This window comes from Dreissena polymorpha, chromosome 3, assembly GCF_020536995.1.
Source record: "Dreissena polymorpha isolate Duluth1 chromosome 3, UMN_Dpol_1.0, whole genome shotgun sequence".
Lineage (NCBI taxonomy): Eukaryota > Metazoa > Mollusca > Bivalvia > Myida > Dreissenidae > Dreissena > Dreissena polymorpha.
Genome location: NC_068357.1, coordinates 4,783,647 through 4,802,621, shown reverse-complemented (window position 1 = coordinate 4,802,621; position 18,975 = coordinate 4,783,647). Strand labels below are relative to the sequence as shown.

Here is an 18,975-nt window from a genome sequence, read left to right as displayed (position 1 = left end):
TCGTATAATGAAAGGCAGTTTAGTTGATAAAAAATGAACATGATGGAGTCGAAAAAAGATGTCCTTTTTAAAGTAAAAGATTTTTGTGTATGTAAACCTTCTTATATAAACGGGCCGTTCTCTGTGAAAAGGAGGTGTTATGCATGTGCGTACAGTGTCGTGCCTAATTAGGTACGTCACTTTCCGCTTTTATGACATGTTTCGTTTACAGAAAGTATCTTCGTAGCAAAATCCATTTAAGGAGGAAAGTGTCATCCCTAAAAAGCCAGTGCGGATTGTACTGTCAATAAAGTCATTAAACCGCCTTTTCACAGAGCGAGGCTCATATGCATAAACGCCCGCACACAAACGCACGAACACTGACAAACAAAGACGCACGACCACTGACACGCACAGACACGCCTAAACCGTGTGTAGTTAATATGTCCTTCGAGTAATACAAAAACCATCGCTTTAATCACCGCCTTCTCAGTATGATTTGCCATGGATTGTAAAGTGTTTTTAGAAATATCGTTATCGTTAATCGTTTTTTCTACATATTTTTGTCGTTAAGCATCTGTTTGCGTTGCATGCACGTGGAAACGATGAAATTGGCGGAAAACAAATATTGGCAGCACTTTCAAGTACATCAGTTTCCTAGCAACATTAGCAAACCATTTGGCAAAATTGCACATTTTATCACAAATGAAATGGAACAAATGTTTAAGAACACTTCTTTTTCTTGAGACTAACATATTTTATTTAGATTATATCATTTTTGTTAAATTTAAGCACTTTACTTCAGGTCGAAAACATTTGCACGTTTGGCTTTTGTTTATTTATTTCAAACTTTTATTTACCTTTTTTCAAATTTCCTGAAAATACATTGTGTTCAGATTTTATCTCCATGGAATATACATAGCGTTCAGTTTTTATCCCCATGGGATATACATAGCGTTCAGTACTTATCTCCATGGAATATACATAGAGTTCAGTACTTATCTCGTGGAATATACCGGTACATAGCGTTCAATACTAATCTCCATGGAATATACATAGAAGTAAGTACTTATCTCCATGGAAAATACATTGTGTTCAGTTTTTATCTCCATGGAATACTAGTATACATTGTTTTCTATATTTATCTCAATGGAATGTACATTGCCTTCAGTACTTACCTCCGTGGAATATACATAGCGTTCAGTTCATACCTCCATGGAATATACATAGCGTTCAGTTCATACCTCCATGGAATATACATAACGTTCAGAACTTATCTCCGTGGAATATACATAGCATTCATTACGTTACTCCATGGAATGCACAAAGTGTTCAGTATTTATCTCCATGGTATACACATAGTTTTCAGTATAATACATAGTGTATAGTATTTGTACATATTGTTAAGTCTTAAAACGTTATGTTCAGTATTAATACATATTATTCAGTATTTATTCATAGTGTTTTTTTTTTCAACAATTATGTTAATAATACGATATTTGAAACGTTCAAACATAAGTAATTACATATACTTATATTAGTTAAATATAATGAAGACGAAAATTACCTGATATATGTTATGATAAACAAGGAATACTATTTCATTCAAGCCAAGTTTATATTTGGCCTGTTCTTCTTATATGTACATAATAAAATTAATTTTAGTGTTAGTTTAATCATGAATATTTATCATATGCAACTCAGCTCAATTCAATGGTCATAATGAGCTCAGCTATTCTGACCGGGTCTCTTGGGTTTAGATACATGTCTAAATGGACCAAAATTGACCGCTCTTATTTGAGTCATTAGGAGCCTTTGATGGACAGCGGTCCACTCAGCAGTCACATAATACTAGTTCACGTCAATCTATGCCACCACGACAATCATGTACACACAAATACAACATCGTCGTGGTAGCAAATGAATTATAAAGAGAATTACAAAGCGTCTGCATTGTTGAATTCAATAATTTGAATTATCCGATAGTTATATCGTTATTATAAGTCAAACGTTATTTGAACAATATAACTGTGAAACCAAATTGTTGTAAAATTAAAAACACAAACTTGGTTAATGATAGCATTAACCATAAAGTACTTTTTCTAAAGTATGTATGATCACATGATAACCACATGCAATAAAAACGTGAAATATAAGTATTATTACAAAGAAACGATTGACATGAAATGTACCTTATCGGGCAGACACTCAAAAGATGAATGGCAAAACGTTACGCGCGACTCGCAAAGAAGACAGATATTGTTTGTTCTGGTGTGCACGGGGGTACGTTCTAATGCATTCACACAGCATTCATCAATATGTTGTAGTTTTATAATAGCAATCAAATAAACTCTATACAATTATTTATCAGTATATTATAGTCAACGGAGTCAACGGTTATATTCAACAGGGGACCTGGCTGGTCACTATTCTGCCAAAGGTTCCTCAGTGAGGTTTTCTATTTCTTAAAGAACTCGCCGGGTATGCGGACACTTTGATAACAGATGGCACTTCGATACCAGATATCAACAAAAGCCACTTGCGAGAGTTGAGTTCTTTAGCTTTTTTGCATTTATGTTCTGTTCTTCTGGTTTTCAGGCACGTAACATTGTTTGGTCGATTAATGGTATAGTACTTCGTATTGCGGAGCAAGAAAGCCGTGAAAAAAAAACAGTGGATTATAAAAAAGAGATAAAATTCCATCGATAATCGTCATGAATTTGATGATCAGTACGTATTTCAACAAAATAAAAATACTCGCAAATAAATCAAGAACGTGCCAACTAATCGAAATTAAAGATCAATATTTCCATTAATGTTACAACATGTTAAATTTTAGTTGAATAACGTATTTGAGGAAATTCAAATGTTTTAAGAGTCGGATGCCAAATTTTCATGGAAACTTCGTTTACCGATCATGACAATGACAATGGCACTTCGATTTCAGATAACTCGACACTTTTTACCAGATATAACAAACGCTGTTTAGTGAATCAGAAATGCAGAATTCGCTGTGAAATACTGCTATAGTAAGCAGGCAATAAATAAAAATGAATGTACTGACGTGAATTAAAAACGAATTACCGAAACATGTTCTTATCCCTTTTGGAATATGATAACAAAAGGGAAAGGGAAGTGTAAACTGAAAAGCTCAATATAAAGGGAGTTGTCCAATCTCTTTTAAATTTTGTGGCTACGCATTAGTATAGTCTTCATGATGCGATTCTAATGAGCACCAATGACAAAGGATTTTATTAGGTGTATTGACCGCTTTAAGACCCCTTGCTCCCCTTATCTAGAGTCCTACTATAAGTTCAATTGAACACATTCGCCTTGATCTACATGATCCGTTGTATTTTCAATTCTCTTAATCTCATTTTACCACTTTAAAACAAGCTTATTATATAGACAATTATTTTCGGTCGTCACTTGAAATATATTACTTCAGAAATAAGCATTTGAATCTTATTTACTTGGCTTATAATATTAATTATATAAATTAATAGTAATAAGATTTTTGAAAACGAACAACGCCATTGGTTATATTTATACATGTATATGTAATGACGTTATGCATAGATTCCCAATGTGTCGGGCTTGACAATAAAAATTGATCCGTACTTCAAAATGTTTGGTAAGAATAACCATAATATGCATAAATGCATTTCAGGTAGAAGATAAAACTCGGTTATCAGAGTGCCCAATTTGTTGAAAGTCTCTGTTATCCGAAGTGCCATATATCGGGAATCAAAGTATCCGCAACATAATGAATACCACCTGCTAAAACATGCTCTATCTTTGTTAATATTTCATTGAATACTATCAAAATTTCAGTACAGTGATAACTCTACATGCTGGAATATCAAACAATTTCTTGCAATATTTCTAAGTAGTTTTATTTTGTTTAAATGTTTACTATTCATCCAGTTAATGCTGTTTTCCGACCGAATTTTCTATTTTTGGGGGGAAAATCTACCATTCTTCCGTGATGTTTTTCTTTGCAATAGAAAAGGATGCACCATTTATAAACTCGACCATGCGCCTTGTTTAAAAAACTAATCTTTATGATATAACTTAAAAAACCCTGATGAACTTACCTCTCGCGCGTGACTTTTGTTGTTATCTGGTATCAAAGTGCCATCTGTTATCCAAGTATCCGCATACCCAGCGTGAATAAAGGATAATATTAAACAAAATATTAATTTACCAAAATTGTTTATCAAAAATATCTTTTTCCCGGTCCTTATTGTTTGCATTGTGCCTGTAAACCCACCAAAGGCCGAACAAATAGTTACAACGCATACAACACATGTGTCGAAATAAACAAAAAAGTATCCTAATATATACATATTGTTTCTATGAAAACGGACACGCCAAATGCATAAAGGAACAAAATGATAAGAGTTCTGAATTTTTAAATCATCCGTTTGCATAACACACACACACACACACACACACACACACACACGCACGCACGCACGCACGCACGCACGCACGCACGCACGCACGCACACACACACACACACACACACACACACACACTTTAAGTGCAAATGAAATGGAATTGCATGGATACTTAGTCGATGTTTGACATTGTTCTAGCATAAAGAGCGTACCCCTGATTGTTTTAAACGAATACAATATAGCACACTCAAGACTCGACATTGTCAACATTAACGAGCGCAGAATGATTGTTCCGAATCACGGCAGTCAGCACTTTGCTTCAACTAATGTGACAGAACATACTGAACCAGACGTATTTGTTACGATTTGTCGTGTAAATGTCTATCGTTCGGACTGTACAAAGTACACCTTGCATCGATGTGTGTTTCCCAATGTGCTAATGTAAAGACGGGAAAGCTGTATTCGTTTTAAAAGTTAGACATGTAATTGTTTTTAATTAAAACGTATCTTGTTTTAATCGTAAGATTTATAATATATCAGTTGTCAATTGTTCTCTATTATTTACTCATTATTTTTCGTAATGAAATAGTAATACTTTTCTAATTTAGTTAATAAAGCCAAAGCTTTTTGCACACATACCATCACGAATTTTAAACCGAACCTTCGTTTTTGAATTCGAGACTTTCAGTTTCATTCTTCGTCTTACAACGTATGTCGCACTGTACTTTGTTCATTTTTTTAACTGTTTATACGTCTTGTCAAGTAAATGTATTGGGTCATTAATGTACCCCGCTTCCTAGAAGACATTCGAACATTTGTTAATACGCCGCCATTTTATTTTTCATTCAACGACAATGTGTACAACAAAGGATATGGTTTTTATTTATATATGTTTTGAAAATGTTTGTTTATAGTTATATGTATTTAAAATAACCAAAATGTAAGACCAAACATGTAAATTATATTATTGAACAGTGCTGAAAATATTAAGCACTCTTTTAAGCTTAGGTGTGTTATGTTCTTTCTTGTAATTGGCGTCACACTGAAGTGCGGCGACTAGAATGTAATACGTTTTTTTTTCGCTTATTGGAGGAGAAGTTATTTTACGGATCAATGTATATATTTTTGTTGTCAGAATATCTTGCATAGTGGTGATTTTTTTTGTGTAAACTAGTGTAAATAAGTTATGCATTTGTGCCTATTACATTTACTACAACATTTATTGCTAATAATGCAAAGCTAATTCTTTTAATTAGTAACTGATTACAGGGACTGGGCAAAAACGCGAACCGGTGAAACTTTCTGGTTTTGTATGAAAACAAAACTTCTTTGCTCCACTATCCTAGCAACCACCTAGTTACTTATAAAGGCGGTATAGGGAACCACATATAGAAGGCCGCAGGCCTGACCCGTATCTTGCCAGTGGTATGGACCCTATGGTATGGACCTTTAACCCCGCTCACTATCCAGCGTTTAAACTTCCGGGTTTACATTTAAAACGACTATAAGTAGCTTATTAATATCTTAGTTAGAAGGTGATTTTTCAAGCGGTTCCGTAGTGTAGTGGTTACACGCTCGCTTCAAATGTGAGAGGCCCAAGGTTCGAGCCCCAGTAGAATCAAATTATTTTATTTGTGTTCTATGTTAACTTTTTGTTTTGATGTAGACATTTAAGTTTAAATAAATATGCCGTTTTACTGTAACCATTTTTTGTTTTTATTATGCACATGAAATATATGTGTGAGAGGGTGGGGGTGGGGGGGTTCGTAAACACATTAAAACTTTTACAGTGTTTTCATATCAATGAGCACTCAACCCCTATCGTAAATGAGCAACGTAAGAATAAGTTCAGAATCATCTCCACTTGAAGTTGAGAAAAATATGAAATTACACTTACAAGATGAAGCAGATTTTTTAAAACCTTCACAGTTCTGTTGCATTAATGAAAACTGCACACGGATGCCAGTAAAAAGAAAAGGAAACCAATGTAAATAAAATGAATTATGAAATATTTGGGGGTTACAACACAAAATCATAGATAATGGTTATTTGGGGGTTATAACACAACATCATAGATAATGGTTATTTGGGGGTTATAACTCAAAATCATAGATAATGGTTATACCAGTATCTTTTTCAATTTTGTTTAAAATAATCGGCCAATATATTAATATTTACAGTAGAAAAAAAATCGTTCCATGTAACTTCATTGAGTGCCTTTTACACTGAAATTCCCGACGACCTTTGGTGCTTTGCATCAATACTTATCTTGTATAACATATAGATACTACACATAAGCTATGTAACCAAAAAAAACAAAATTTGAATTTAACTTGATTACGGTAACACCCCGCTCCCCATATATCAACAGGGTCTCTAGTTTACTTTGCGCGCTCATTTACCTAAAATAAATGGTAAGGATATTTCCTTTTATAACTAGTACAACTATTGCTTGGAAGATAACGATTACCATGTATATAGAACATTCCAGGAGAGCGTTATATTTTCAACATATGAAACTCATTACAAGTATGACAAAGGTAAGTATGGCACGTCCAGTGTCTTTTATCTGTAAAAACTGCTGAGTTACGATCTAAGATTATATACGAAAACAATACAATCGGCACGTTCACTGGTCCAAATAATGTATATCCTAATGTCGTGGTGTTTGCTTAATAGAGACTTTGATCGTTTTTTTTTTCAAACTGTTTGTCATGTCATTAAGCATTTGGGCACGCCAAATCATATGCCACAAACAGTGATTAGTGGGTACAAATAAATGAAAAAGCCTTTGTCTTTAAGATATGTCGCGTTAATGAAGGTATGTATTAAAGCTATTTTGAGAAGTCGAGTAGTTCGCTGTTGGTAAATGTTTTTGCAGCATGTTGTCAAATTAGGAATACGAAGCTTGCATCTATGGATATTTGGTGCAAATAAAGAGCACAATTATATATGTTTTTACTGTTAAACCCAAACAATACTCATGTACTCGATTTTCTTTACTATTTGCTGTTAAAAAATCATTAATTCAACAAACGTTTCAATAAAGCTATCTTTAAGAACAAAGAAAAATTTCAATTATGTTTTCAGAAACAGACTTAAATCAGACAGAAGTGCACAGGAACTTTTATTTCCGTTTATCCTTACTGCGAACCAATTTCAACTTCAGATGCAATTCAAACAGTTCTTGTGACAGATTGTAAACAATTGATTCATATTATAATGACTTGTAAAAATACAACGTTTGTTAGTACGAAGTATCACTTATCAACTCAAAATACTTGTTTACATAAACCGATTTATTGCGGTTTTTTTTTAAGACCGCACGCGAATGATTTTTTTCTTATTTATAATGTTAGTTTGCGGTAGACGTTTACTGTTTAAAGAAGGCGATCCAATTTTTTTTTTAAATAATACGTTGTTCCCTTGGATGCATAGGCCGACAATAATTCCAAGAATACAACACTTGAACGTATTTATGAGGGTTGGTATTCTGCCCATGTTCCGGGTGTTGGTATTCTGCCCATGTTCCGGGTGTTTATGAGGGTTGGTATTCTGCACATGTTCCGGGTGTTGGTATTCTGCCTATGTTCCGGGTGTTGGTATTCTGCCCATGTTCCGGGTGTTTATGAGGGTTGGTATTCTGCCCATGTTCCGGGTGTTGGTATTCTGCCTATGTTCCGGGTGTTGGTATTCTGCCCATGTTCCGGGTGTTTATGAGGGTTGGTATTCTGCCCATGTTCCGGGTGTTGGTATTCTGCCTATGTTCCGGGTGTTGGTATTCTGCCCATGTTCCGGGTGTTTATGAGGGTTGGTATTCTGCCCATGTTCCGGGTGTTGGTATTCTGCCTATGTTCCGGATTTTGGTATTCTGCCCATGTTCCGGGTGTTTATGATGGTTGGTATTCTGCACATGTTCCGGGTGTTGGTATTCTGCTCATGTTCCGGGTGTTTATGAGGGTTGGTATTCTGCCCATGTTCCGGGTGTTGGTATTCTGCCTATGTTCCGGGTGTTAGTATTCTGCCCATGTTCCGGGTGTTTATGAGGGTTGGTATTCTGCACATGTTCCGGGTGTTGGTATTCTGCTCATGTTCCGGGTGTTTATGAGGGTTGGTATTCTGCCCATGTTCCGGGTGTTGGTATTCTGCCTATGTTCCGGGTGTTGGTATTCTGCCCATGTTCCGGGTGTTTATGAGGGTTGGTATTCTGCCCATGTTCCGGGTGTTGGTATTCTGCCCATGTTCCGGGTGTTTATGAGGGTTGGTATTCTGCCCATGTTCCGGGTGTTGGTATTCTGCCCATGTTCCGGGTGTTGGTATTCTGCCCATGTTCCGGGTGTTGGTATTCTGCCCATGTTCCGGGTGTTGGTATTCTGCCCATGTTCCGGGTGTTGGTATTCTGCCCATGTTCCGGGTGTTGGTATTCTGCCCATGTTCCGGGTGTTGGTATTCTGCCCATGTTCCGGGTGTTGGTATTCTGCCCATGTTCCAGGGTTGGTATTCTGCCCATGTTCCGGGTGTTGGTATTCTGCTCATGTTTAGGGTTGGTATTCTGCCCATGTTCCGGGTGTTGGTATTCTGCTCATGTTCCGGGTGTTGGTATTCTGCCCATGTTCCAGGGTTGGTATTCTGCCCATGTTCCGGCTGTTGGTATTCTGCCCATGTTCCGGGTGTTGGTATTCTGCCCATGTTCCGGGTGTTGGTATTCTGCTCATGTTTCGGGTGTTGGTATTCTGCCCATGTTCCGGGTGTTTTTGAGGGTTGGTATTTTGCCCATGTTCCGGTTGTTGGTATTTTGCCCATGTTTCGGGTGTTGGTATTCTGCCCATGTTCCGGGTGTTGGTATTCTGCCCATGTTCCAGGGTTGGTATTCTGCCCATGTTCCGGGTGTTGGTATTCTGCTCATGTTTAGGGTTGGTATTCTGCCCATGTTCCGGGTGTTGGTATTCTGCTCATGTTTCGGGTGTTGGTATTCTGCCCATGTTCCGGGTGTTGGTATTCTGCCCATGTTCCAGGGTTGGTATTCTGCCCATGTTCCGGCTGTTGGTATTCTGCCCATGTTCCGGGTGTTGGTATTCTGCCCATGTTCCGGGTGTTGGTATTCTGCTCATGTTTCGGGTGTTGGTATTCTGCCCATGTTCCGGGTGTTTTTGAGGGTTGGTATTTTGCCCATGTTCCGGTTGTTGGTATTTTGCCCATGTTCCGGGTGTTGGTATTCTGCCCATGTTCCGGGTGTTGGTATTCTGCCCATGTTCCGGGTGTTGGTATTCTGCTCATGTTCCGGGTGTTGGTATTCTGCCCATGTTCCGGGTGTTGGTATTCTGCTCATGTTCCGGGTGTTGGTATTCTGCCCATGTTCCAGGGTTGGTATTCTGCCCATGTTCCAGGTGTTGGTATTCTGCCCATGTTCCGGTTGTTGGTATTCTTTCCATGTTCCGGGTGTTGGTATTCTGCCCATGTTCCGGGTGTTGGTATTCTGCCCATGTTCCAGGGTTGGTATTCTGCTCATGTTCCGGGTGTTGGTATTTGGCCCATGTTCCGGGTGTTGGTATTATGCCCATGTTCCGGGTGTTGGTATTCTGCCCATGTTCCGGGTGTTAGTATTCTGTCCATGTTCCGGGTGTTGGTATTCTGCCCATGTTCCGGATGTTGGTATTCTGCCCATGTTCCGGGTGTTGGTATTCTGCCCATGTTCCAGGGTTGGTATTCTGCCCATGTTCCAGGTGTTGGTATTCTGCCCATTTCCGGGTGTTTATGAGGGTTGGTATTCTGCCCATGTTCCGGGTGTTGGTATTCTGCCCATGCTCCGGGTGTTGGTATTCTGCCCATGTTCCGGCTGTTGGTATTCTGCCCATGTTCCGGGTGTTTTCTTTATTCTGTTATATACAAATGCGCCAATTGCACAATAACTGTGTTTCACATCAATTATGATAATTCATAAGTATGGTAGTAAAGAAATCGTATAAATATGGATACATGTATAGTTTATATTTACTCTTGAGTGCAAACATGAAGTGGTGATTATAATGTACTATTTGAAATTGGTTTTATTGAAAGACACCCTTACATTTGCAAAGAAATTGTGTGTTTTTAATGTTCGTATTTACTAAATAAACGTTTAAAAGTTGATTTTAATAACAACCACATTTTGTAATTGTGAAACGTTCTATAAATGTTTTGAATATTAAGAGTTTCTTGGCAAAATTAAAAAAGCACTTTGAGGAAAAGCATTGCGAATTAACAGGTAACTTGTATGGTTACATGAATGAAAGCAACAGTGTTTAAATTGAAGAATTGGATAAAGCCGTATAAATGTCGCTACCTAATATGGAAGCCTCAGTAATATGACAAACAATAATCACACTGGTTAGCCAATCCATATTTCAGTACATTTCGTTGTCAAAACACGTTAAAGTATTTAAATTATAACCCTATAACTGCTTCAGTTTTGAGTAAACCCCATCTATGAAGAACGTTTACAGATCTTCATTTAAATGGGATTTCTGTTTACGTGGAAAAAGGAAACCAGGAAAATGCGAACTTCTTATTCTAATGAATGGAAAGAACGAAATTAATGTCACTTGCTATGTCACACAATACTTTATTGAGTAATTTGCTGTATCATTATTACATGCAATTTGAAAGATGTTCATCGTCATCGTCAGAATTGTCTGTGTATGAATAAAATGAGCCTTGTTCTGAGAAAACAGGGCTTAATGCATGTGCGTAAAGTGTCATCCCAGATTAGCCTATGCAGTTCGCACAGGCAAATTAGGGATGACACTTTCCGCCTAAACTTGATCTTCGGTAAGGAGGGACTTCCTTGAAACTAAAAATACCATAAAAGCGGAAAGGGTCATCCCTGATTAGCCTGTTCGGACTGCACATGCTAATCTGGGACGACACTTTACGCACATGCATTAAGCCCAGTTTTCCCAGAACGCGACTCAAATATTCACACAATATCTGGTTCACATTCGAAGCATTGACCGGAGGGTCACTCTAACATAACATAATTTAGTATCAATTCTTCTTACAATTGAAAAACTTGTTCATAATTTTGCAAAATGACAATTTAAGAAAATGTCATATATTAAAAAAGAAAGTATAAATAATATTTAAAAATATGTGTTCGTTTATTGAAAATCATCAATCCAAAGCGGGAAAATAAAAAGCGTTTGTAACTTTTTGTATCGCATATGAAGCAAACAACATGTATAACCGACGTAGATTTTAAAATAACATATACATTCAAATGCCTTTGTGGTGTAGTGGTAGGGCTTAAGTTTATGCCTTAAGAGGTCACGCGCTCGCATTCCAAGGAAGACACAAACTATTTGATCGTTTAACTTGTATTTAAACTATTTAAAATGATTCCAAATATAACAGAGTTATTCATAAACTTCATTTGATATTAACAAATACGCGAATCTGTGAACAAGCCCTTTTAAGTCAATTTGATTTAAGTACACGTGCCGATCATTAAAAGAATCACTTTATGTGTGTGTTTATTTCAAACGATAGTATGTTCATCAGTGCAGACTCACTAAAACAACATTTCTATGTTTCAGATATTTGAGTGGCACCAACATTAAAGAAATACAGGCAGGGACTTTCGAAATGTATCCAATGCTCACCGAACTGTAAGTGCATATTTTATAATGAAATGAACAAAGTTTAACACGGTTGACCATGTTAAAAAACCCGTCTTAAACAGAACTGAACAGAACAAACCTTGTGACGTTTAATGGCCAATAGACATAGTATAGAAACGTTGACCATGCTAAAAACCGTGTGATGTTTAAAGGCCAAGGGTCACTTTAAAATAACTATTTTTTAATCAATTGTCAACCATTTTCAATGCCGTATTTTTTTGCCGCTTTTGTGTCTGTGGATGACCAAGGTCTTGTTACAGACCATTGTTAATGATGTTTCATGGTTATAAATACTACCATGGTCCATCTTGCTCCATGACTGGGTGATTTATGTCCTGTTAGTTTTCATTTTCAAACATGTTTCATAGGCTGACATATTGCCATGATAAACCATTGTTTGATCCCTTTCTTTAGATAAGAGTTTAACATCGATTTTTTTAAAGTGCACCAATCGATGTCTCTTTTCAAATATAAACAAACAAACAAACAACAACAGCATCAAATTGGATAACATGTTGGATTATGATGCTGCTGATAGTGGTATTTGTTATGATGATGGCGATGATTTGGATGATACTGCTATGAGCGCTGTTGATGAAGACGACGACAACGACAATAAAGACGACGACGTCGACGATTACAATGATGATGATGATGATGATGATGCAGATGGTGGTGGTGATGATGATGATGATGCAGGTGGTGGTGATGATGATGATGATGATGATGATGGTGATGATGACGATGATGACAATGATAATGATGATGATGGTGGTGATGATGATGATGATGATGATGATGATGATGATGATGATGATGATGATGATGATGATGATGATGATGATGATGATGATGATGATGATGATGATGCAGGTGGTGGTGGTGATGATGATGATGATGATGATGATGATGATGATGATGATGGTGATGATGACGATGATGACGATGATAATGATGATGATGATAGTGGTGATGATGATGATGATGATGATAAGGTGGAGGAGGAGGAGGAAGAGGAGGAGAAGGAGGAGGATGAGGATGAGGATGAGGATGATGACGATGACGATGATGATGATGATGATGATGATGATGATGACGATGATGATGATGATGATGATGATGATGATGATGATGATGATGATGATGATGATGATGATGATGATGGTGGTGGTGGTGGTGGTGGAGATGATGATGATGATGATGATGATGATGATGATGATGATGATGATGATGATGATGATGATGATGATGATGATGATGATGATATTTGTTTCACAAAGACCTCAATCGTCGTTATCAAGAAATGTAATTTACTTAACTATTAAGTTTCTGCAACACAAATAGTTTGTTTATTGCGTTATTTATCACGCAGAAATGTCAAACTCTGAATACATTTTACATTCGTTTTCTTCACAGACATTATTCAACTGCAAACACCATCGATCAATTGAGTTTTCAATATTATATGCTTAAATGATTTCATTTCAAATTGATTGCCAAGAAACAAAATTCTATGTCTAAACTGTCACTTACGTTATACCTGAAGTCAGACTAGATAATTCCTGATATTGTCTCTAAACAAAATATCCTGGATTTCAACCGTACAAAATCATGCTGATACAGATTCATTTGTAATTTAGTCCAAATTCGATGAAACGGTCGCATTACTGACGCATGAAAATTGGTTATTTTCTTGCTTAATTTAGCCACATCTTTATGAGATCTATTTGGAGATTGGCAAACAGCTATTTGAAATATAAGCATTTAACAAGCTATTAATATTACTATATGGACCTAAACTGTAAAATAATGGAAAACATATAAACTTAATGAATGATCAGCTTTGTACCGTTCCAAATACATTATCATGTAGCGATATATGCGAAAAGTTTAAGATATAATTGAAGTTGTTTCGATGTTTGATATATCCTTATGAGTTATTTTGTTTTAATTCCATAAGACTGATTTTATAATAGATTACTTTGAACATTTTGGTGCTTTAGGTGGTTTGTTAAGGAATATGATCAATGTAAAAAAAATATATAAAAATACAAACTATACACAGGTTCCGAAATGCACTGCAATATTTAAACTTTTACATTCCGGAACACAAATGAGCTAATGTATGCTTCTTGTGTCTCAAGCGTGGTTGTGGCTTGTTGTGGCTGGTTGTGGCTTGAAGTGACAACTTTCCCTTAGCATGCTTTGGGCTTACTAAAAACAATATGACCCGTGTCATGCAAAAAATATGGATGATGTTGCATGAATTGTGTATTTTCCGCTATAAACTTACGAAATGTTCCGTGGTTATATGGACAGTTTAACTTCTGACCAGACTGTGCGACATGTGCTTCGTCGGTGACATATGGCGTAAGACCCATTTTCGCATGACGCTGTTTACATGTTCTGAAGGACGTGTATTTAAATCCCTCTAATCGGAAACTTAAAGAAATGTGTTTAATGCATACAATTCCATTATTGTTGATTGGTTCATTACAAGATACATAACATGGTGTTTATCTGGCAAAGAATCAACATAACATTCAGCAGTTGTTAAGTCTTTATAATACACGTACATATTGAACACATTAAACATATGAGGTTGATTACGTATCAATAAACGCTTATCCATCTGAAGATAATTTTAAGAGTCGACAATACACTTTTTTGGTATTCCAGGTTGACTTTTCGATCACATTAGCTGCATTCGATCGTATATGCTAAATTATCATGTATATATGAAAGAAATAAGATTGAAGCTAGATTTCATTCATTGATAATCCTTATTAAAGGGAGAAATCAATTCCGGTAAACAAAAATTTATAAAATAAGTTTAGCCTAACTACTTTCCCTTTTATTTGAAGATACTTGTTGGAAAAAAGCAATGCGTTTGGGCCATAATAAATAAACTAAGCATGTTTGCAAACACAGTCATTTTTGTGCATATTTCAGATTCTTCCGGGACACCTCCACTGACCCCTGTCTGCTGGAGTATCTGGAACCAGGGGCATTTGCCGGCCTTCACCATCTCGAGGCGTTGTAAGTCAGGAAACCATTTTTCATACAGAAAATTTGATACGCGTTCTGAGAAACATGGACATAATGCATGTGCGTAAAGTGTCGTCCCAGATTAGCCTGTGCAGTCCGCACATGCTAATCAGGGACGACACTTTCCGCCTAAACAAGATTTTCGGTAAAACGGGACTTCCTTTAAAAGAAAAATACCATAAAAGCGGAAAGTGTTGTCCCTGATTAGCCTGTGCGGACTGCACAGGCTAATCTGGGACGACACTTTACGCTCATGCATTAAGCCCAGTTTTCTCAGAACAAGACACATTTTGTTTCGCGGTAATCATGGGTGGGGGACCCTCACTGCGCTACACGTATTGTGGACTTCAACTAAAACACAATAACAACTCACCGAAGGATAAATATGGTTACACACATATTGCTGAATACGTTCACTGTATTATGATTGTTTTTGAAAGTCGTCATGTGACTGATATACGTTACCTATTTTGGTTAAATAGCTAATGTTATCATTCACTACCTTTATAATGGTTTTGAACCCCTGGGTGTAGGTGAATAATTACTTCATGTGTAGGTAGCATGACGACATATTGTTTTGTTTAATTGTGATTTGGTCATGAGCTATCAATTTTTAAAACATATATTTTCACAATTGATTCATCCGATATGAACGCCAGGTAATTCTGAATATAATTCATTAGATGAGCAGTACAAACTCAGCTACATTAAATATTTTGGGCACGTGTGCTTTCGTTTATAAACGATGTAATACAAAAGCTTACCTCAAACAATTCTTGGTTCCAAGTTTGTATATTTTCAGCCGTTTTATTGCAAAAAAAGTATTTAAAATGAATTCTTAATAGCGATTGATATTTGTTTTGATTTTCTAAGGGGAGATAACAACACTTATGTGCTTAATTGTCCTTTTCAACTTGTAACATATCATTTACTATACTAAATGCGTAAAGTATGTATTCATGTAGTATAATACATATATACCAGATAAGTTTTTTTCCAAATAAATATTTATTATCATAAGAGTGATATTTGTAAATAAATGGTTTAGTAAATAATAGGAGGAGAAGATTCAGGATTTGTTAATTGAAATGTCTAAGAATCCTTAATTGGTAAGTGTTTTTTTAAATAAAACTTTCAATTCTGATAAAGAATATATTTACACTTTGAAATATGCGAAGAAAGAACAGAAAGCCTAAATATCGTATTACAGTTGTATTACCTAAAGCAGCCCAATCAATTTTATTTTAACCAAACTGTTCAGTTTTGTGACAGTTGGGAAGTATAATGATTCGTCCGGTTTGCGAAAATATTTTAACTTCTACGCAGGTGTATTTAAAATTATTTTTATATGAACACGGATGTGCGGGTCTAGGGTACTTCCGTTTAACCATATTTTACCTTGTACATGTTTTCATTTGATTTATGTCCCCATTTTCCGGAAGACAGAGAGATGTCACCGTTATGTCTAGCGGTGATTGTCCGTACAAGACAAAGAGATGTCACAGTTATGTCTAGCGGTGATTGTCCGTACAAGACATATTCATGTACATTAAGAATCATACGTGATATGTATGATATGTATAATAAAGTAAAATCATGTGTAAAATCATGTAACACCTACTTTTTGAATATGCAGTTGGTTTAAGGCAGGGGGAGGTAATCTCGCCGATCTTGTTTTCATTCTTTATTAATGACCTTGAACTTTATTTGCAAAATGAACATACTTCGAGATTATTATTTGACGATATTGTGTTAATGCTTTTACTTTTTGCAGACGATATGGCCATTTTTGCGAAATCGCCAGATGAATTGCAAACCAATATTAATCTTTTGCACTCTTATTGTAAAACATGGGGACTTACTGTCAACACACACAAAACTAAAATTATGGTTTTCAGGAAGAGGGGCAGACTATTGTCAAATGAAAAATGGAATTTTGATGGCAAAGAATTAACTGTTGTAGACGATTTTAATTATCTTGGCACTGTTTTCAACTACGCAGTGAGTTTTAAGCTAAATCAAGAATTTTTAGCAGGTAAAGCAATTAAGGCATTAAACGTACTATTGCAACATTGTAAAAAGTACGATCTAAAGCCAAAGATACTGTGTCAACTTTTTGATTCATTCGTTGGCTATATACTTAAATATTCAGCAGAGGTATGGGGATATACGCAATCAAAAGAACTAGAGAGAATACATCTGAAATTTTGCAAACGTATTTTAAAACTTAAAGCTAATACATCTAATGCGGGCGTATATGGGGAGTTAGGTCGATACCCTCTGTTCATTACAAGGTATATACAAATTATTAAATACTGGAGTAAAATTGTACATACAGATAATATTATTATTAAAAAGGTTTATGAGCAGGCCAAAGCAGATTGTACCGCTGGCTTTAAAAAATGGGTATATAATGTTATGTTATTGCTAAGCAATCATGGTTTCTCTTATATTTTTGAAGACGCTGAAAATGTCGATTTTAAATCATTTATTTGTATTTTTAAACAACGTATCATTGACAAGTTTATTCAGGAATGGTCCCAGAGCATGCAGACAAACCATATTCTTACTACTTATGTACTTTTCAAAAACGATTTGCATTACGAATCATACCTCGATTTACTACCTAGCAGTCTAAGATTGTTTTTCTGTAGGCTAAGACTATCGGTTCACCCACTAAGAATACAAACCGGTGGATATGGTAGAAATAGAAATGCTAGGGATCAGCGTTATTGTTTATTTCGTAATTCACATGATATTGAAGATGAATATCATTTTATGCTTATCTGTCCATTTTTAGAGGAGATACGCAAAAAATATGTACCAAAGTATTATTACCAACGCCCATCGATGTTTAAATTTTTGGAAATGTTGGGCATTGATTACAAAACCAAATTAATTAAAATTTCTCTTTTTATGAAATACGCATTAATTAAAAGAAACTCATTGTTAAATGTAAGTTCATCCTCGTAAACAAGGACACATACTTAAACATTTTGAATATCACAATATGTATATCACAATAAAATGTAATAAGTTTTATAATAAAGACCAGGTATACCGTATACACAGGTATACCGTAGTTACTGTAAATATATGATTACGTGACATGCATGTTTTTAATTATGCTTTGTTTGTTTTGTTATATTGACGATGTACATTGTGCAAGTCATAATAAAACACATGTTCTGTTCTGTTCATGTACATGAGGATATTGGAGTTACTTTTTTCCGGTTTGATGTTTAAGTGTAGAAACCTCAAAAGATCTTGTAACGTTTCCCTGACTCCCCAGTACATAGGAAGATATTTATACAATGTACTTCTGATTTAATACAGCTATTTAAAATGTGTTACATTACTTAACACGCGTCCTTTGTTTTATGTAAGGGAAATAATTAAATGAAGAGTAACACTGTCCCAATGAAGACGTTAAATCTATAGTTCATAATTTGCATAAATCTATAGTTAATAGTTTGCCTTAACAAGAGAAATAGTAGCATAACTTTACTAGAACGTTATGACTTTTCATGCGGAATGAAGTAATATTCATCATCATTTGTCAAACTGTCTTTCATTTCGTATTTTACGAAACATAACATATAAGTATTCATGCAACTATTCACAAAAGTAATAAATTGACGTTTAATGAGTCCCAATATTTAAATTCAGTAATAGAACTATTTTTGTTCGTATATGTTACAGTAATGTAAATATCTTTTATAATCAAATAATATACTTCGTATCAAATAAACACCAGTAGCATTTCTTAATGGATACATACGAATTTCGGAAGTGAAAAAATACAAAAACACGCATGTGTTATATGTCAATCTATAGTTAAATGTGTATTCTTGGACGAAAACTGCATTTAAATTGGCATTGTTTTGAC

At 35.6% G+C, this 18,975-nt stretch overlaps 1 protein-coding gene across 1 annotated transcript in view; it reads left to right on the top strand.

The window, feature by feature from the left end:
• The window catches only part of LOC127872809 (thyrotropin receptor-like), a 45,662-nt gene that overhangs the window by 12,764 nt on the left and 13,923 nt on the right, over positions 1–18,975 (top strand). The window contains exons 2-3 of the mRNA XM_052416225.1: positions 11,955–12,026; positions 14,991–15,077. Coding sequence (XP_052272185.1) covers positions 11,955–12,026; positions 14,991–15,077 — 159 coding nt within the window. The remainder of the gene's footprint in view (positions 1–11,954; positions 12,027–14,990; positions 15,078–18,975) is intronic.